The sequence below is a fragment of the Chanodichthys erythropterus genome, chromosome 10 (genome assembly GCF_024489055.1).
Source record: "Chanodichthys erythropterus isolate Z2021 chromosome 10, ASM2448905v1, whole genome shotgun sequence".
Taxonomy (NCBI): domain Eukaryota; kingdom Metazoa; phylum Chordata; class Actinopteri; order Cypriniformes; family Xenocyprididae; genus Chanodichthys; species Chanodichthys erythropterus.
In genome coordinates, this window is record NC_090230.1 from 49,536,590 (window position 1) to 49,555,005 (window position 18,416).

An 18,416-nucleotide genomic window follows, 5' to 3' on the forward strand; every position below is an offset into this window, starting at 1 on the left:
TTTTTTTTTTTATGAATACGGATGTTTGTTTGTTTATTTATTTATTACCAGTTCAGTTTTTTTACAGCCAAACATTTACACATTTAAACATTTAGGCTACAACACAAAGGCATTTGGCAATTTTCATTTGCATTTATCATTTTTGATTTAAGCAAGTACCTCATTTTATTTAGTCAAATCTTCAGTTTAGTCCAAAGACCACATGATTTCTCGGTTCGAAAGAGAAGGCGTTGTTTTGGAAATGCCTGTTCAAAGTTCAATGACTCGTGAACTGCTCGAACCGATTCGGTCAGATTCTGGTTTTGTGAGCCGGTTCAGACAATTCATTGAAATGTTCCAACTAAAAAACAAAAACGCTAATAGGAAGCAATGAAACACAATTAAAACATATATGAGCCATATATTAGGCTATTAACAATTATACTATTTTCCTAACCTAAATGCTTTTTTTCATCAAACAGCCTGTGGCGCGTGAGAGCCCCACCTCCTCTCGCTTTGCGCGTCCGCCTGCGCGCGCTTCTAGAGGGGAACAGCGCGCGGTGCTGAGAAATCTCTCCACTCACTCCCTCACATGCATAGAAATGCAGGATTAACCCTGTGCGGAGAAGATCCTTGTGCCAAAACTGCGTTGATAGTCTACTTCTGAGGAAAGCGAAGAGGGAAAACCCGAATCCATACGTTCTGCCATGTACTGTTACATTTTTACATTATTTCCGGTAGATTATGCTATCATTCCGTAAAAATAACGAGGAGCACTATCACATTTTGTGAGAAGCTGTACTCTCTTAAAATGGGTGTTTGAGGATTTATGGACTGAAACGGGAGAAGTTGCTCGTTTTAAAAGCGTTTGTGTTGAGAAACAACAGCAAAGACATTTGAACAGTCATCATCAGCCGTAATTTCTCATTCATTATCACTTAAATGAGTGCCGATGTTATCAAACTGACGCGGAGTCGTGGGAATGGCGTGGAAAATAGCTCGGCTACTTATGGATTGTTTCCAACGGAAGGATTTTATGCTTTCTTGATGTCTGGATTCTTTAAATCAGGTGTTTAGGGGTCCGCGTAACCTCGAAGGAAACATCAGCTGTAGTTGATCCTCAGACAAGAAGCCTCGGTCTTGGCAGGAAAAAGTGATCGACGAAGGTAGGCAACGAACTTTACTGTCGCCACTGGAAAATGAATAAAGCTGAGGGGAAGGTTCGATATGTCGACGGGTCACATTTAAATATTCGATACACGGCGCCACTGTAGAAACTATAGGGGTTATGAAAGATTACGTATTGATGTCAGTGATTTGTGTGCGAGCCCTTATTATTTCGAGATTCTGACCACATTTGCATGGCGTTTGTTTTCCAGAATCAATCGGGCTGTTTAGGTTTACATACAAATAACCAAATGGCACTTGTTTGTTACCGCTTAGCCCATTTAGTGCGACGCGAATTCAGGGAATCTCATTTTTATTATGCAGTAAACGGTTTGCAGGTCTTTTGCTACGCATTTTAAGGTGCAGAACATTTATTCGTAAGCCAGCTGCGATGAAGATAGTTGACGAACGACCAGTTGAATGTAGGCTACTGTTTGCTGCGCGCAACTGCAAGTCATGTATAACATTGTTATCGTTAAAACTCGCCATCTAGTCGCACGGGGTTAGATTTTATTCAACAGGACTGCAGATATAAAGGAAATCGCAGTGGAGCGCCCACCTGGGTTGGCTGGGTCAACAGCAGGATCAATGTTTGGTCAAATCCCTGTAAGGCTGATTACAGGATTCCCCCTTCCACCATCTCCAGCCACAACCCTCTCTGAGCCCATAAGGAAAGGATGATGTGTATCTACAAAATGGGGTTTAAAATCCAAAACAGTTGATTGAATGAATAAATAAATATAGAATCACTTCGTACCCCCATGAAGAAGACAATAATGCTAATTATTATCATTGTTGATGTTTTCACCCTATATATATATATATATATATATATATATATATATATATATATATATATATAAATATTGCAGTTATCAAATAAGAAATACTGTTCTTAATGACGTTATGCAAAGGATATTTATAATCCTGTGTTGGTCCAAAAAAAAAAAAAAAAAAAGTATGGTCTTAAACAGCCTGTAAAATTACTCTGCATTTGTCCATAGGGTGGACGAATATGGATAACTGATTTAATTGGACTGAGCTGAAATGCTAAACCTGTTGAACCTGAATGAATGTGATAACAGATGATTTACAGCACTGCAGAAAAATAAAAGGTCACAATACTTCAGGGAAAATGAAATGTCTGCATGAACTATCAGTCAAAAATGACTTCAGAACTTGTTTAGGGTGGATTTCACCCATATTAATTTCTGAAATTGTTGCAGACATCTTGTGCAGTGTAAGCAAGGCTTGGCATTACAACTGAGGTTTCTGTCTGAAAATGCTTGTGCTGTAATTTCAACAGACCTCTGAATATTCGCAGCGCTGTGTGAGATTGATACACTGGCTGAATGTGGCTGGTTCGTTTAGATTGTCTAGGTGTGCTAGCGTTCACCAGGGAGGCAGTCAGTCCATGGTGAGCATATGTTCTGTTCATTGCTTCTCCACAGCGTGTAACCAACTGATGTCTTTGAAACAGACTGTATATTAAATGTTTTCATCCACATGTTTTCCGGCTTACTCTTGAGTTCAGAGCTATTATAATAACCTTTTGTTCGTGAGGCACTCTGAATAGTTGAAAAAATCAACAGCCCTTAAATAGTTTGCTGAGTGTTTGTAGACTCTTATCAGGATGAGATGAAGTGCTTATGCTCTTGGGGTGAAGAGTCTCTTATGTAAAGTGTGTTGCTGTGTTTTACATTTTTAATATTATTTTTATGATTTCCTGGATTCATGTATGAATCTGTGTCAATTTGTTGTAGCTGTTGAGGGAGTGAAAAAAAAAAAAGACAGTTGTTTCTACAACCTGTCAGTGTTGGCCTGAAAAAAGTAAGCAAGCAAGTTAACCTCCCCTTTACACATTTCAACAAAATGTTCTCACTTCCCTGTGAATCATCCTACAAAGGCAAAATGCAATAACTGCCAGTGCTAGAACTGAGGAAATAGCTTCAAAGTTTTTTGATTGATTTTTTTTTTTTAATACCCCGTTTTCTCTGAATCTGAGGAGAGTTCAGCCAAATCTGTCTGTTAGAGGACAGATCATAGACCCAATTTCGGTCATAACCCACTTTTAACAAATGTGTAGTTATTGTGCTTTGTCTTTGTAGGGCAGTGCGGTGTCAGTGGATTTCTATTCAGTTTGAATTGTGTGGTTACAAATAATTACATGCGCTAGCCAGTGATTTGCAGCAGCATACTTAAAGCCCTTAAGGTTTATAAATTCTCAAATGAAGAAAAAAACAAAGAAACATAATGCACAAAAAGCCACGAAATGGCATTTTCTCCACTAGGACATAACGAATGGGCCAACATATAACCGTTATGAGTATTTTCACACATCTATAGCAGTAGATCCAATGTTCCAGTCTTACCACATTACTAGGGTCCACCTTCCCACTGCCATGAGTGCAAGTTATTGCCTGGGCCTTTGGAGGCTGTGCTTTATGCCACAGTCCCTAATCATGTTTTTACCCTATACACTATCAGCACAGCTAAATCGACAGGAGGCTGCCCTGCAAATGCAAAAAGAGGACACATCAATACCTGGGCAATTAGTGCATCAATACACTGCACTCCCAATCTTAACAGATACGGAGGAATTGGATTTCTGATTGGATTTCTATGCATTCTTGTGTTTAGCTATTTTGTATAACACTTATTTACTTTCCTTTGGATCATGGTCACTTGCAAATCCTGTATTGATTCTGGTTTGACTTATTCTTCATTCTAGATGTTACATGGATGTTTTGCATATAAACATACAGGGTCTTTAAAGACAGCAGCATTAAGTGCCACAGCTCAATAAACTGTCGACTGTCCTTTAAAGGCACAGCATCTTCTCACTCAGAAAATAATTAAACTCCAAAACCATTCAGTGCTTAAAAAGGAGAGAAACCTGGATCCAGGGGAATACAGATCAAAGCAGATGCTAAAATAGAGGATAGTGATTAATGAGGAAGCCTAGCAGGTTGAAAATCAAACATGAGCATTACAGTGTGTAAATTAGCCTGAAACTTTTGAGCCTTGATAGGACAGATATTTTTCATCTGTCTTGAGTAAATCTGTACTGTGAGATAAGGGCTGGCCTTCAGGTGCTCTGTGACCTGGGAGTACAGCGTCTTAATATACCGGTGTTTCACAGAAGGGAATCTTTCAGCCTACATTCTGTGATGCTGAATGGTTCCTTTGCTGTGTTAGCAGTCTTCTTCGTACCTTTTGTCTCATCAGCACTTTGCATTGAGAAACTGCCTATTTTACGTTATGGGCCAATCAAATGAGTGTAACCTTCATTAAAGGGAAGTCATCCAAAATAATAGCCCCATCACTGGCTGTGAATATGTATAGGATTAAGGGTATGTTGAGGAAATGCATTATAAACTGCATATAAGATGGTTTAATTTATGTTGTAAATAGTACAAAGCTTGCTGAGCTGTTGTTTTGAGCCTAACAGTAAACCATACCTTCTTATTAAAAAGCCCATTAAGAAGTGTCTTATTACGTGTTCTAAATCATTAATTTTCAAAAGCAGCTTAGCTTGGACAGGCACTCAAAAGGGTGCTAATTAACATTTTCCTGTGTGGTATTAATAGGGATGATTTAACTTCCAGATTTAAGCAAAGAAGCATTGTTGTAACAGTTATGCTACTAAATCATTGCCCGAAGTTGAAAACATTAACATGGTTTCAGACACCTTTGTGAACGACGTTTTTACAGTAGGCCTTCTTTTCCATTCTTTACATACAAGTAATTGTCTGCTCAAAAATGAGGATGATAAATAATGTAAGATAATGAGAGAGGAGGCTTTTAGTGGTGTCGGGGGAAGAGGCATTTTCCGGAGAGCTTTTACAACTCTTAGCCCGGGATTTAGTGCTCACAATGTGTACACAAAATAGTGTGTGTGTGAATTCTGTTTCACCCTTGCCTAGTCCATCAACAGTAAAGTAAGTTAAAATAAAAAAATGAAGTTTGTTTTTCTCTGTTTATTCAAAAGAGTACCGCACGGCACAGTTGTTGATTATTTAACATGTTTTTCATGCTGTTTTGCAGACTGAGGTGTTACCTCTCCGAGGGCCCATGGATCTCCCTGTGGTGTTGTTTCTGCTGTGGGGACTGTTACTGGACTTGCTGAGTGGTGCGGTGGGAGGCATTCTATACCGTGTACATGAGGAACAGCCTCCAAGCACACTGATTGGCAGCCTGGCGGCTGACCAGGGGCTACCAGACACTGGACACCTGTACAAACTAGAGGTGGGCGCTCCCTATCTGCGGGTGGATGGCAAAACTGGAGATATCTTTACCACTGAGATCCCCATAGACAGAGAGACACTGAAGGATTGTCGTAATAAAGGCAAGCCCTGCTTCCTGGAGTTTGAGGTGTCCGTCACAGACCTTATTCAAAATCAGAGTCCACGGCTGATAGAGGGAAGGATCGAGGTGCAGGATATCAATGATAATACACCACAATTCCCCTCACCTGTCCTTACCCTCTCAGTTCCAGAGAACACCCACATGGGGTCACTCTTTTCAATTCCACTGGCCACTGACAAAGATACAGAGAGGAATGGAGTAGCTGACTACACCTTAACGGCAGGACCAGAGGCTGTAGCACTCTTTGGTCTGCAAGTTGCAGAGGACCGAGGTGAAAAATTGCCTCAACTCATTGTGTTGGGAAGTCTTGATCGAGAGCTGAAAGACTCCTATGACCTCACCATCAAAGCTGTGGATGGAGGCAATCCACCTCGCTACAGCAGTGCCTTGCTGAGGGTTGTCATTGCTGATGCCAACGACAATGCACCCACGTTTGAAAAATCCTCCTACGAAGCAGAGGTTGCAGAGAACAGCCCAATCGGACACTCTGTGTTACAGGTAAAATGGCAAACATGCTAGGTCAACCTTTAGATCCAAGGCAAGATAAATTGTCTGTTGCATCATGTCTGAGTGTGAAATGTTAATGAGCACTGCTGTCCCAACCTCCCAGCTGTCTGTTCTTCACTTTGATGCTTTACACCAGTGAAGTATGGCCTGACTACTACATGCACTTTCTTAAATGATTAGAATAATCCATTTTGATCATCACATACACACACATTTGGTTAAAAAATAAACAAGTATAAATTAATATAAATTTGAAAGAGATTATTAAGATGATCTGTATAGATTGTTTTTAAGGAACCCCACTCTCTATAGATAGCCTATGCCCCAGAAATCCTGTTATGCAATACATTGACTATGTTCCCAGTTTTGCGCTATAAATAGGTTCCCTGTTTTCAAATACACAATATTTAATGCCCAATGTCTGATGAATGTTGTTTTTTGCAGTCTTGTCCTATTTTTGTAAATCGTCTTGTATATGTGTAAAATCTATTTTGTTTTTTTTAGTGTTTTACATATTCATTTGTTTCAGTCCAATTTATTTAATATTTTTATTGCAGGTGAAGGCTAATGATTCAGACATGGGTCCTAATGGCGAGATTGAATACACATTACATCAGGCCATTGATCCTGTGCCAAAACTGCTCCGGATAGACCGCTCATCAGGCATCATATATGTCAAAGGCCCATTGGATCGTGAGGAAATCAACAATTTGAAATTTTATGTCGTTGCACGAGATAAAGGCCCCTCACCCAAAAGTTCTAAAACGTATGTTTCTATTGATGTGACGGACCAGAATGACAATGCACCAGCAGTGGAGATTCGAGGCATTGGTCTTGTGACTCATAGTGATGGGGTAGCAAACATTTCAGAGGACATGCCAGTTGGCACTGCAGTGGCATTGGTACAGGTTTCAGATAAGGATGAGGGAGAGAATGCCGTGGTGACCTGTGTGGTTGCAGGTGATGTTCCTTTCCAGCTTCGGCCAGCAAGTGATTCATCAGTTGACAACAAGAGGAAGTACTTTCTGCAGACGACAACACCTCTGGACTATGAAAGAGTTAGGGACTACCGGGTAGAGATAGTGGCAGTGGATTCAGGTAATCCAGCTCTGTCCAGCACTAACTCACTAAAAGTCCAAGTGACTGACACAAATGACAATTCCCCCATTTTCTCACCAACCCTGTTTGAAGTGGAGTTTGCTGAGGAGAACCAACCAGGAGAAAAGGTGGTAGATGTAGTTGCCTCAGATGCAGACAGTGGCACCAATGCAGAGCTTGTCTACAGCATTATTGCAGACTCTTCAACAAGGGGGCTTTTTGAGATTGACCCCAGCTCAGGCGAAGTACGTGCTCGAAGCCCTCTTGATCGTGAGCACAAGGAGCGCTATGAGTTCCGTGTTACTGCAGCTGATAAAGGGGTTCCCAGTCACAGGGGAACTGCCACAGTTATAATCAAAGTACTTGATCGGAATGACAATGATCCTAAGTTCATGTTGAGTGGCTACAGCTTCTCAGTCTTGGAGAACATGCCACCTCTTAGCCCTGTTGGCATGGTAACAGTACAGGACATGGATGAGGGCGAGAATGCTCAAGTTCAACTTTCTGTGGAACCGGATGTGGGCAAATTTGTGATCCAGAATGGTACTGGCACTATTCTGTCCAGTATCTCATTTGACAGAGAGAAGGAGAGCAGTTACACATTCCGGTTGAAAGCTGTAGATGGAGGGGACCCACCCAGGTCATCCTACGTTGGAGTGACAATCAATGTCCTCGATGAGAATGATAATGCACCTGTTGTCACCAAACCATCTAACTCATCCTTTATGCGTCTGTCTCCCATGGCTGCTCCAGACAGTGTTGTAGAAGTGGTTGAAGCAGAGGACATTGATTCTGGTTCCAATGCTGAACTAGTATACAGCATTGCTGGGGGAAATCCACATGACCTTTTTTACATCTCTCCATCTAATGGCGAGATCACACTAACCAAGGAACTAACTCGAAAACATAGTGGTCTGCATCGACTGGTGGTAAAAGTGAGTGACAGGGGCAAACCATCCCGTCATGCTATTGCCTTGGTACACATTTACGTAAATGAAACCATTGCTAATGTAAGTCATGTGGAAGCACTTGTGGGGCATAGCTTGTACACCCCACTGGATATGGACATTGCAGGAGACCCAGATTATGGTTTGGCTGCCCAGAGGAGCAACATTGTATATGGCAGTTTAGCTGGAGTGGCGGGAGTGGTCACTGTGATTGTTGTGGTGGTCTTCATCAGGCATCGCCTTCAAAGAGAAGCTAAGAGTGGTTATCAGGCTGGCAAGAAGGAGACCAAAGATTTGTATGCCCCCAAGCAAGGGCCAAAAAGTGGCAAGGGGAGAAAGGGTAAAAAAGGTAAGCCACCAAAGTCACCTAAACCTCTTGGAGAGGATGAGGAAGTCAGCCTTCAAAAGAGTCTGAAATTTAATCTTGATGGGGTCAACGACAGCCCCAGGATCCATTTGCCTCTGACATATCCACCTGGGAGCCCTGACCTAGGCAGGCACTACCGTTCCAATTCCCCATTGCCCTCCATCCAGCTCCAGGCCCAGTCCCCATCTGCCTCCCAAAAGCATCAGGCTGTCCAGGAGCTCCCTGCTGCCAACACCTTTGTGGGAACAGGCGGTGATGACAACTCCACCGGCTCAGACCAGTACTCGGATTACAGCTACAAGACCAATCAACCAAAATACAGCACAAAAACGGTACCAGTCTTTATTTCTGATTTTATATATATAATGTGGTGGTGGAAAAATGGGTTTTGCTTGCAATTACTGATATAGGTCATTCCAATTTTGTTTAGAATGGTGTTGATATTTGAATATTTTACTATATATGTGCTAAATATTATTCTCATTTTAATACGTGTGTTGTGGCTGAATTCCCAGTGTATAATATGAAAAGACCATCTTAGCATACAAGAATCTGTCTGTTTGAAAGATGTCAAAAATGGCTCTTGTATTACATCATGCTCCCTCTATATACTTTGGTCATCAATTCACTGTCAAAAAATACACTTCAATTTACTTTGTGAATAGACAATTACAAAGGTCCAGTCAAGAAATGATTTCATAGTATTTTTGTAGCGTGGTAGTGTAAAATGGTCATATTTTCTAGAGTTCATGCTTTCTTGGATTGCTCATGTACTCTGATCTACCCAGTGAGAGGTGCCCATCTGACCTGCTGCTATTGAACAAGTCCAAAGTCACTTTCTTTGGCTTAGATGGAATTTCAGTCTGACCCATTCAGCATGATAATTTCAGATTGAATCCAAGGGGATCGAGGGGAAGTGTAAGAAATTTAAAATTGAGTATAATGTCCAGTGAGAGTGGTAGTGAAGTTTACTGTGCAGAGGCTTAAGACGGAAAGCTAGGGCACATGGGTCCTGACTCCGTCAGTACCAGTCTGGTGTTTGATAAAGCCAGCAGATGCTAGATGACAGTCAGGGTGAGTGCAGGCCTTGCAGACTCACTGACTGGGGAGAACAGTTACCCACGGCAGCTCCCACACCGTGATGGACAGCATATGGCATGGAAGTGACAATAGACTCCAGCTATGGAGAGCGTGCTGCATTGGTGTGTATTGTTTGTGTGTGTGTGTGTGTGTGTGTACTTCTAGGTTTCTGCATGCACTCATGTAATCCGTTTGTGTGAATGTGGGCTGAGGTTCCTGTGTGTGGACTGGCTTCAGCAATTCAGCCTATCTGATCAGATTCCCGCTTGACGACATGCGTTACATAAATGGATATTTGTATCTGTGAGAGTTGAATGATAGGCATATAAACAAGGGACAGATGTTGACTCATGTGACATCTCTTGGCAGATGTGAACTCGTGAGGGAACCCCCTCCATCCCATCTGAAACCCACATCAGGCTTAACAGATTGACCAAAATAAAAAATTAAAATCTCAGCCAAACTGAGTGACAGATGTGGAGAGTGGAGCGTGACGGAGCGAATGGTAATACGCTCACCGATGACTCAGTGCGTGTGGCAATGTGCTCAGGTGCGTGTGACAGCCTTGGCTCAAGCTCTCCCAGTTTAAGCTCTGATGAGTGTAAACACAGTGGCCTTGTTTGCCGTTTATTGCCAGTGAGGATTGAGCGTGATGACTGGCTTCACTGCTTTCCTTCCTGGTCCGTAAAAAAACTCATTAAGAGGAGTTTGTTTGTTCGGAAAGACTTATCCTGAGGTGTGAAAAAACCCTCAATGCTCAATTCACAGTGGCATGGCCTGACTCCGTGAGGAGAGATTTGTTTAAATGTGTTGCTGTGTGGTGTGTTTGTGCATGTGTCTTTCACAGTTCATGGATCTTCCCAAAACTCTCTCCCTATAACCTCCAAATGTGTTAGACTGTGTGACAGATACCGAGGGAACTGCATGGATTCATCAAGTACAGTGCTCATAATTAGCTTGGTCATGGCAAAGATCTAACACCTTTTTAGTGACTTGTTCCTCTCTTTCCGGAACAGCCTTGAGTGAGAGACAGTCAGGATTAAGGGAGAGACCTTCCCAGTTATTTTTAAATGGGCGTGATGAGAGCTTGCGAAGCTGTAAATCTGTGCTTAAATTAAATCCACACAATTAAAATGCTTTATTAGATGGAGATAACACTCTGTTTCCCCCCATCCTTACCATGGACTGCCCTTCATTTCCAAGTGGGAGGCAGGGATTCAGATCTCTTAAATTCGCAAGAGCCAGTGTGTTAGAAGAACACTCATAAAAGCCTTATACTGGGAAGGTGATGGTCTATATTGTGAGATGGTAGCAATGTTTCATCTGGCAAAGATTTTGATCTATACTTATTAGTAGGCATGACGGCTTTGTTTTTATTAATGAGGATGAAGTTGTTAAAAAGGGTTGCAGTGTGAAGCACAGTTTAATTGTTTATGCTTTCCTATGTGTGTCACTACTTTCCAGTAGAATTGAACTAGATGCTGTCACAGTGTTGTTCTGTTAATATTTTTTTTTTTAAATGTCAACAGAAATAACTATTTTATACTTTAAACCCATATCTCCTAAATAACACTATAAGTATAGCTTTCTAATAAAACATTGTGAAGACTTTATGCTTTTTTTAAACAGAAAGAGCGTATTCACAACTGTTTTACACATTCTAACTTGCAATTAATGCTAATGCACAAATTGACTAAGATGTTACATGCAGATGTTACAGCAGTTGTAATATCCTATTTAGGTTGTGTATATAGCTGATGTGTAGGATGCTTTTGGGTTTGAGTTAAATAACTTCAGTTTATTGATGTTCATTCCAGGGCTGGTCCGAATAACATTTTTTGAGCCTCGAAGCTTTGTTAGTAATCAACACCCAATATTCAAAGCTTCAGAGGGTGGGGGCTGAACATATTCTTCTCTAATAAAGGCAGTATAACGAGTAGAAATATGGTGTGCCCCTTTTAAGAGCTGCACGCTCCCGGTTGAACTGTCTGCATTGTATGTGCGACTCGAGCACTGCATGTATGCAGGTTATTTCTGTTTTTCTGTTGCTCATTTAAAGTAATTTTCTTTATTATGTAACACTGTAGACGGCATAACATTTGCAGCAGACAGTTACACGTGTTTCATGGGGAATAAAGCGCCAGTTGTGAAATGTCAATCGCCTCTGTGAAGTCGGTCTGGTATCAATAACTCAAGCTAAGTGAGCTAACGTATCCCTGTTTGCTCCGTACACAACGCGTTACAGTAGGAATCTCTGTGTCTGTCTGTTCGCATTTTGATTATGTCAAGAACTGTTCATCCAATTGACTTCACTCGTGGCGGGTGTGTTGCTGCGGACCCAAGGGAGTGCAGTGTTGCATTTGGCGCAATATGGACAAGCATTCAGAATGAATAAACTTTTGATAAACTAAAGAACAGTGAAACAAACTAGCTGAAAGTGGCGCGCCTCGCGTGGGCAGGGCTTATGCTTCGAGAACAGACACTGCACTTGTGATATAAAACACAGGTCTGTTCAGAGCAATACTTTTAATAAGGTAGCCTAACATTTTTCTAAAAAAACAAGGTTGGGTTCCTTAAACTGTACATCCTATTAAAAACGGCTAGGCTATACAAGATAATTGTAAAAAAAAAGTATTTTATAGTGTAAACGTTCAAGCGCGAATGGGAACCGTTTCGCGAGGGGATGCCTGGTGTGCGGGAAAAAAAATAACGAATACCAACCCGCCAAACGAATATTCAAATATTCGGGTCCAGCCCTAGTTCATTCATTGGTCACAGCTTCAGCTAACAGGTATTAGTGACTAATAATTTACATAATGTGAATGATAGGAATTTATCCCTTGTGTTATTCAAACACAACTCCAAAAATAATGTTTGCCCTTAATAAGTTTAAAACACTCCCCCACTGGTGAAACAAATGAGTTAATTCTGTCCCAAACGTTGAGTTGCTTAAACAGATTGCAACTACGTGTGATGCAGCTAATGGTGCAGAAATATCACACTTCACCTTTAATTTAGTAATCCATTTTTTACTTGATTTCCCAGCTACAAGATAGCATTCTATACAAATTCCTCATACTATGATTTAAGATTTATAAGATTCATTTCACCCTTACTCTGTCAAGACTTCTTTGACCATCCAGGGTATGGCAAAACTAAGCAAAAGCACTAAAGTGAAGGCTAGCAAAGAATTGTAGCTGAAAAATAGCTCCAAGCCAAGCATTTTCCTGCTATCTCCACTCCATCTCTCTATCTTCATATCTACCACACACGTCTCATATTCTCTGGCAAGCAAAGCTTTAAGATAAGAGGATCTACCATCAAAATGTTGCTTTCTACAGAGCATTCTTCTGTTCTTTTCCTCTCCTTTTCTTTTTCACTTTAGTAAATTATGCACCCTATATAACGAATCCAATGTGGCTATAAATCAGCCCTGGCACCAAGATATTCAGTACCTTTAGAGCCCCCTGCTCTTTGTATGGCTCATCTCCTACTCACATATTCTCTATGTGAAGCAGACCTGCCTTTATGGAGGCTGCCTCAAGGCCCTTCCCAGAATCCCACATTTCGAGCATCTGCTCAACCCAGCTCTGGCTAATATCCATAGCAGAATGCAGCCGTAAACCTCAAACCTGGCGCCCACCCTCTCAGATCTCCCCTCAGTGAATACAGCCCATAATACCCTCAGACTGCTCCTCATTAGAGCACAATACTGCCGGCACTCAGCTCCCTCTCGGTGGACCAATCTTCTGTCAGGTGTGAAGGCCTCACAGGCTCTTGCTCAGCGTGAAGACAACTGCTGCACTTACATGAATTTGAGATTTCAAGGCACCCTCCCTTCCCCCAGCCCACAGGAGCAAACAACTAAGCAATTATCAAGAAATACTTTGCAATGATATTCTACAGAGATCATTCATACTGAGGGAAATTAGCACAATAAGGCAGTGCGTTTGTGTCAACATGGCAGATGCCATCAAGACAACAAGGAGGGTCAGATATGCATTCTTGTTCATACAGAGTCTCGCTAGAGGGTCTCTCTGGGACTAACAAGTCTCTGCAGGCACTTATGGACTGACTGGTCTTGGCTGACACTTCAGAATCGATTGACCTGGACAAGTGCTCAGGGATTTAGTGCACTGGGCAGACATATTCCAAATGAGTAATCTTGTCCAGTAGTGATAAGACTGTATAACCACAAAGTTCTTTACAGTTCCTTCGTAGCCATTTTGTAGTCGAACCACTTTTTGGCCAACAACCAATTTTAGTATGTTCAAGTCTGTTCTTCTGCCAAAATGATTCACTAGATATCACCACCCAGCTGGATCTCTACTTCAAATAAATGAGACTGACATGACATTTTGAGTTTGGGCTAATCGATTCTCGTGATCTTGACAAGCACACTGGGATGGGCCCTGCAGAACTGACACAGTAGAATTGGATCATCTCTCTTTGTCTCTCTCTCTCTCTCTCTCTCCCTCTCTCCCTTCATCTCAAAAGGACACAAACTCTTTCAGAAACTTGGGATTCGAGTAGTGGAGGGGCTTGCGTAAATCTTCTGGCCTCTGGTCCAGTCCTTATATGGTTTGTTGGCGATTTCAATCTAACATTCCAATGATTACCTGTTAAAAGGGATTACAGCCCCAACCCAGGAGGTGCTTCACTGGCAGGAGACCATTTCTCTGAGATGGCTGATTTTGTTGAGCTGTTCGACAGCAAGGCGCAGCGCACTGCAGCAGCACACAGATGTGCGAGTAATGATAGTGTCGTCGAAGACGAGGATGACAATAATGATAATGATTATGGTAATATGCAAGTGTTCACAGTCAGATTCATTTCCTCCCAAATATATTTCTGCACACAACCACAAGGAGCTTGATTTATGCGAATGTTGTCTTAGAAGCATTTTTCTACATGGGTGTTTACGAAGCCATGTCACTGAGCCGGAGGCACAGCATCTCTGATTTCATCATATTACATTCTTGCTTATGATATGAGAAGAGAAAGCTACGATAAGGATGAATATAGATAGGGTGGGTTGACACAATTATGAATAATTGTTATACAAATAATAGCAATCATTTTAGTCCACTTATTTCTACATTGGCTTTTATACATTTGGATGGTAATATGTGATTGGAATTTAAAGTGCACAATAATCACAATCAGCTAATTATGTAATAATCATGACAAGCTTATAGACTGTGACGTTCTCTCTTCATCTCTCTAGCTGTTTTCCTGAGCAGATGAAAGGCAGTGGCAGTTGTATTCTGTGCCCTGTCTCATTTCACTGCTGACAGGAACGCGTTCTGTGAGCCGACGATGGTCAGAGTTGCACTTAATAAAAAATGAGAAACTCCTTTAGGTAAAGCTATGTAGAGGCTCAGCTCCCTGATGGCAATTCCTTTAGCTCAAATATTTTATCACTACTCATTCCAGCCTCTTTTACCTTCCGCCAGGCAGATTAGTGCTTTTATCAATAAGCAGCTTAGCACCAATGCTTCTCTCAATAATGTGCAATGCATTTTCTCTCCTGCTGCTGTAACTCTTAGATGCTTCTCTTTCTTTTGGTCTTCCTATATCCCGTCTGAGTGGTTTTACTTGTTTTCCTTCACATTTGTAGGAGTACACTGTAAAAAGGAATTGGTGAAAAAAGTGCCTTTTTTAGGTTCTCTCAACACTAAAAGTTGTCTTTAAGTTTGTCCTTAGTTGTCCTTTGTTTAGCAAAAAACGCTCAACATAAAACTATGTAAAGTCTCTAATTAAAGGAATAGTTAACCCAGCAAAGTATATTTTACAGTGCTTCCCACAAATAGACTTTACTTGTGCGGGCCACCCACGAATAATAACGGCCACCCAAGTATATGGAGACACATTTTTGCTTTTATTATTTTTATCCTCTTATACTTTTATATCCGCCCAATATAATGAAACCATCCGTGATCGATTAACTACCTGCTCGTTATGTGTGCGTCAGAACTGTTTACTCCCGCTGACATTCCTACGGGCGCTGCATTGTGCAAAGTCACAAGGGGGCGCTGTTGCGCGTTCTACAAGCTTGCGCAACAGCGCTTCAGACTGCTTCAAAGTGATTCTCAATCAATGAAAAGCGCAGATTTATACCAAGCGATTTCTAATGAACTCAAGTTGATGAAATATTACAATGTCTACTTTATGGCCTTTATATAAAATGTTTAATACGGTTGTAAGAATCTGAAGGATCAGCCTGTAATAATAGACATTTCAAAATAAGAGTATCTGTGTATTTCGGGCTTGTTTATAATTAAAAGTCATACGCTAAGTTTTTTTCTTTTTCTTTTGGGCATTATTGGTATTTTGGTTACACAATAAATTGTATTTAATTTGATTTCCATTTAATTGATATTAAATTATTGAAGTCTCCCCCACAGGAAGAAAAGACTAAGAACATTATTTGACACACAAATTATTCATTATATAAATTTTACCAGTAAAATCTGTGTCCCATTCACTGAGAGAGACAATATATGACAGCAAGGAGAACATAGGAAAAGGTGAACCATTTAAATGCTGTAATTTTGCATAATTTACAATGCATAATAATGCATAATATTAGTATGTAATTAAATGTAATATGCTATGTAATTAAAATTAATTTCAATAAATAAAATGACTGTTAAAAATCACACATTATTTGTTGTTTGTCACATGTAGTAGACCATTTTTGTGCCGTGGGTAATAGGTGGATTTTTCACCCGGCTACCACCGCAAGTATATTTCAAACCTGTGGGAAGCACTGTTTTATATATTAGGGTCAGGAATTAGAAAAATGAATGCTGCATTAATTGTGTTAATTATTTTAATGCGTTAAACAGTCCATATTTATTGAAGAAATAAGCACATTCCTAAGTCCCCGCATCTCTCTCTGAGTGTACTTTATATAAAACACTCTAACAAAAATTGTCACAGTGCCAACCATAATTTGGTGTGTTTTGGCTATAAGGTTTTATTTAGACTTATTTTGTTGAGGCATTTTTCCAGACCTAGATGCTGTTTTTTATAGCGAGATCTGGCAACATTGTCTCCGAGTACTGAGAAAGGGGAGAAACATCTCTGATGTGCAATTTTAACGCATCATTGACACTATTGTATGAAAGTCTTTGTGAATGTAACTTTATTTAGGCTAGTTGAGGCAACATTTGAGGGAATATTGTCAGTGTTTTAATGTAGGTTCAAAGAAATTCACACATTTTATTATCTGTGACTCAAAAAAAGCACTGTACGCTAGATAAAATATAATTACTTTTTACACTGTACTCTTGCTTCAGTTTTCATTCTGTCTTTTGTGTTCTGTTTCCCTGGCTTTCTCTCACTTTATCTTTCACTATGCAAATATAAGTTATTTTGCTCATTCAAAGGCCAACAAGGCCAATCAGATTTCAGAGGTGTCAGTAATGAAGTGGCTCATTCTCTCAGTGTGAAAAATCAGCTTTGCATGATGTAATTGTCTCGTCATGGGCTTTGCATGATAACTGTGAAGCACATTTCTCCGTTCGATGTGTTGCCATGGAGAAATGAGCAACAGCTCTGCATTTGCTGAGGCTTATTTGGAAGTATTGATGATAATAAAATTGAAGACGCTGTAAATAAAAAGGCAAACAGTCTCCCGAAGACTGACGCTTCCCTGAGTCTCATATTTCCATTTCTTTAATATGATTTTCATATTTGACAGACTGAGAATATCTTGTTTTGCCATCTCGCTAACAATAATTCATTTCAGCAGGCACTGAGGAAACCACCAGGCTTGCTGATAATATATGTTTTGGAAGTTGACCTCCCCACCAGGCTTCATAAACAGCTTAACCAGCTAAACTAACCAGGTAGAGCAACACAAAACAAGCATGAATCAACCTGAAGAGTCATGCCAGACTAAGCTGGTTTTGTCAGAAAGGAGAAAACCTCAAAAAATGGCTGCCACTTTACTGCATTTTCAAGAAACACCTTGCTTTTGAATCCAACAGGAAACCGTTTAGTGGACACTGGCCTCAGTCTCGGCTGTGGGTCAGTGGGAAAGTTTCAACTTCGGAGAGTGAAACAAGGACAAAGTCCTCTCAGACATCTCCCCCCATTAAAGTGGTAGAGATCTGAACACAATCCATTAAGTTCCATTAGAGAGGTATACATTCACACACACACACACACATTCACACCTTAACAGCCTTGCAGTGGTGTGTTGTTACACTTACAATCAAGTTTCATTATTCAGATGCTTCATTCATACATAATGCAAGTTACAAACTACCAAGAGAAAACGCGGTTTCATACGCATATGTGTGTCACAGCAGAAAAGATGCCTGGGGGCAGACTTGTTAGAGCTTTACTTTTATAAACCTACGTTAATATCGCTTACTGCAAGCATACTCCTCTCATGATAGCAATTGATAGCAATTTGCATTGGAAATCAACAGGACATGCTTTGTGTACAGGAAGAATGGCAGGAAATGAAGAAACCGTCCTGCAGCCATGACGTGATGCTCTAATTCTCTGGTTTTGAGCTGTCAGTGACTCAATCATGCATCACACCCTGGCACAAACAAACAAAAAAATACAACTAAATCAATTCTTCAAATCCAGCGTTCATCGTCAGAGGCTTGTCAGTCAAGCCCCTCGACAGCCCCAAGACGGCCTCGCTCGTACTGAGATGTCAACGAGCAGACTCAACTCCTGACCTTGTCAAAATACAAGTCCTAATAAGATCTTCTACTCTTTATCTCCACCCCTGAAGAGAACTGCTACATAGTGCAGTTTTGTAGAAACCGGCAAACCAATTATGTTGAAATTGTTCAACCCACATCTTCAGCGGCAAGCGTGTTTAAGGCCTAGTTTAATATCCGAGGCTTCAAAACTATGTGTAGTCATGATGGAAA

The 18,416-nt window shown here is 40.8% G+C and overlaps 1 protein-coding gene across 1 annotated transcript in view; it reads left to right on the top strand.

The window, feature by feature from the left end:
- Positions 1-1,126: 1,126 nt before the first annotated feature.
- The window catches only part of pcdh1a (protocadherin 1a), a 92,926-nt gene continuing 75,636 nt past the window's right edge, over positions 1,127-18,416 (top strand). The window contains exons 1-3 of the mRNA XM_067399392.1: positions 1,127-1,145; positions 5,194-6,012; positions 6,579-8,765. Coding sequence (XP_067255493.1) covers positions 5,221-6,012; positions 6,579-8,765 — 2,979 coding nt within the window. The 5' untranslated portion in view covers positions 1,127-1,145; positions 5,194-5,220. The remainder of the gene's footprint in view (positions 1,146-5,193; positions 6,013-6,578; positions 8,766-18,416) is intronic.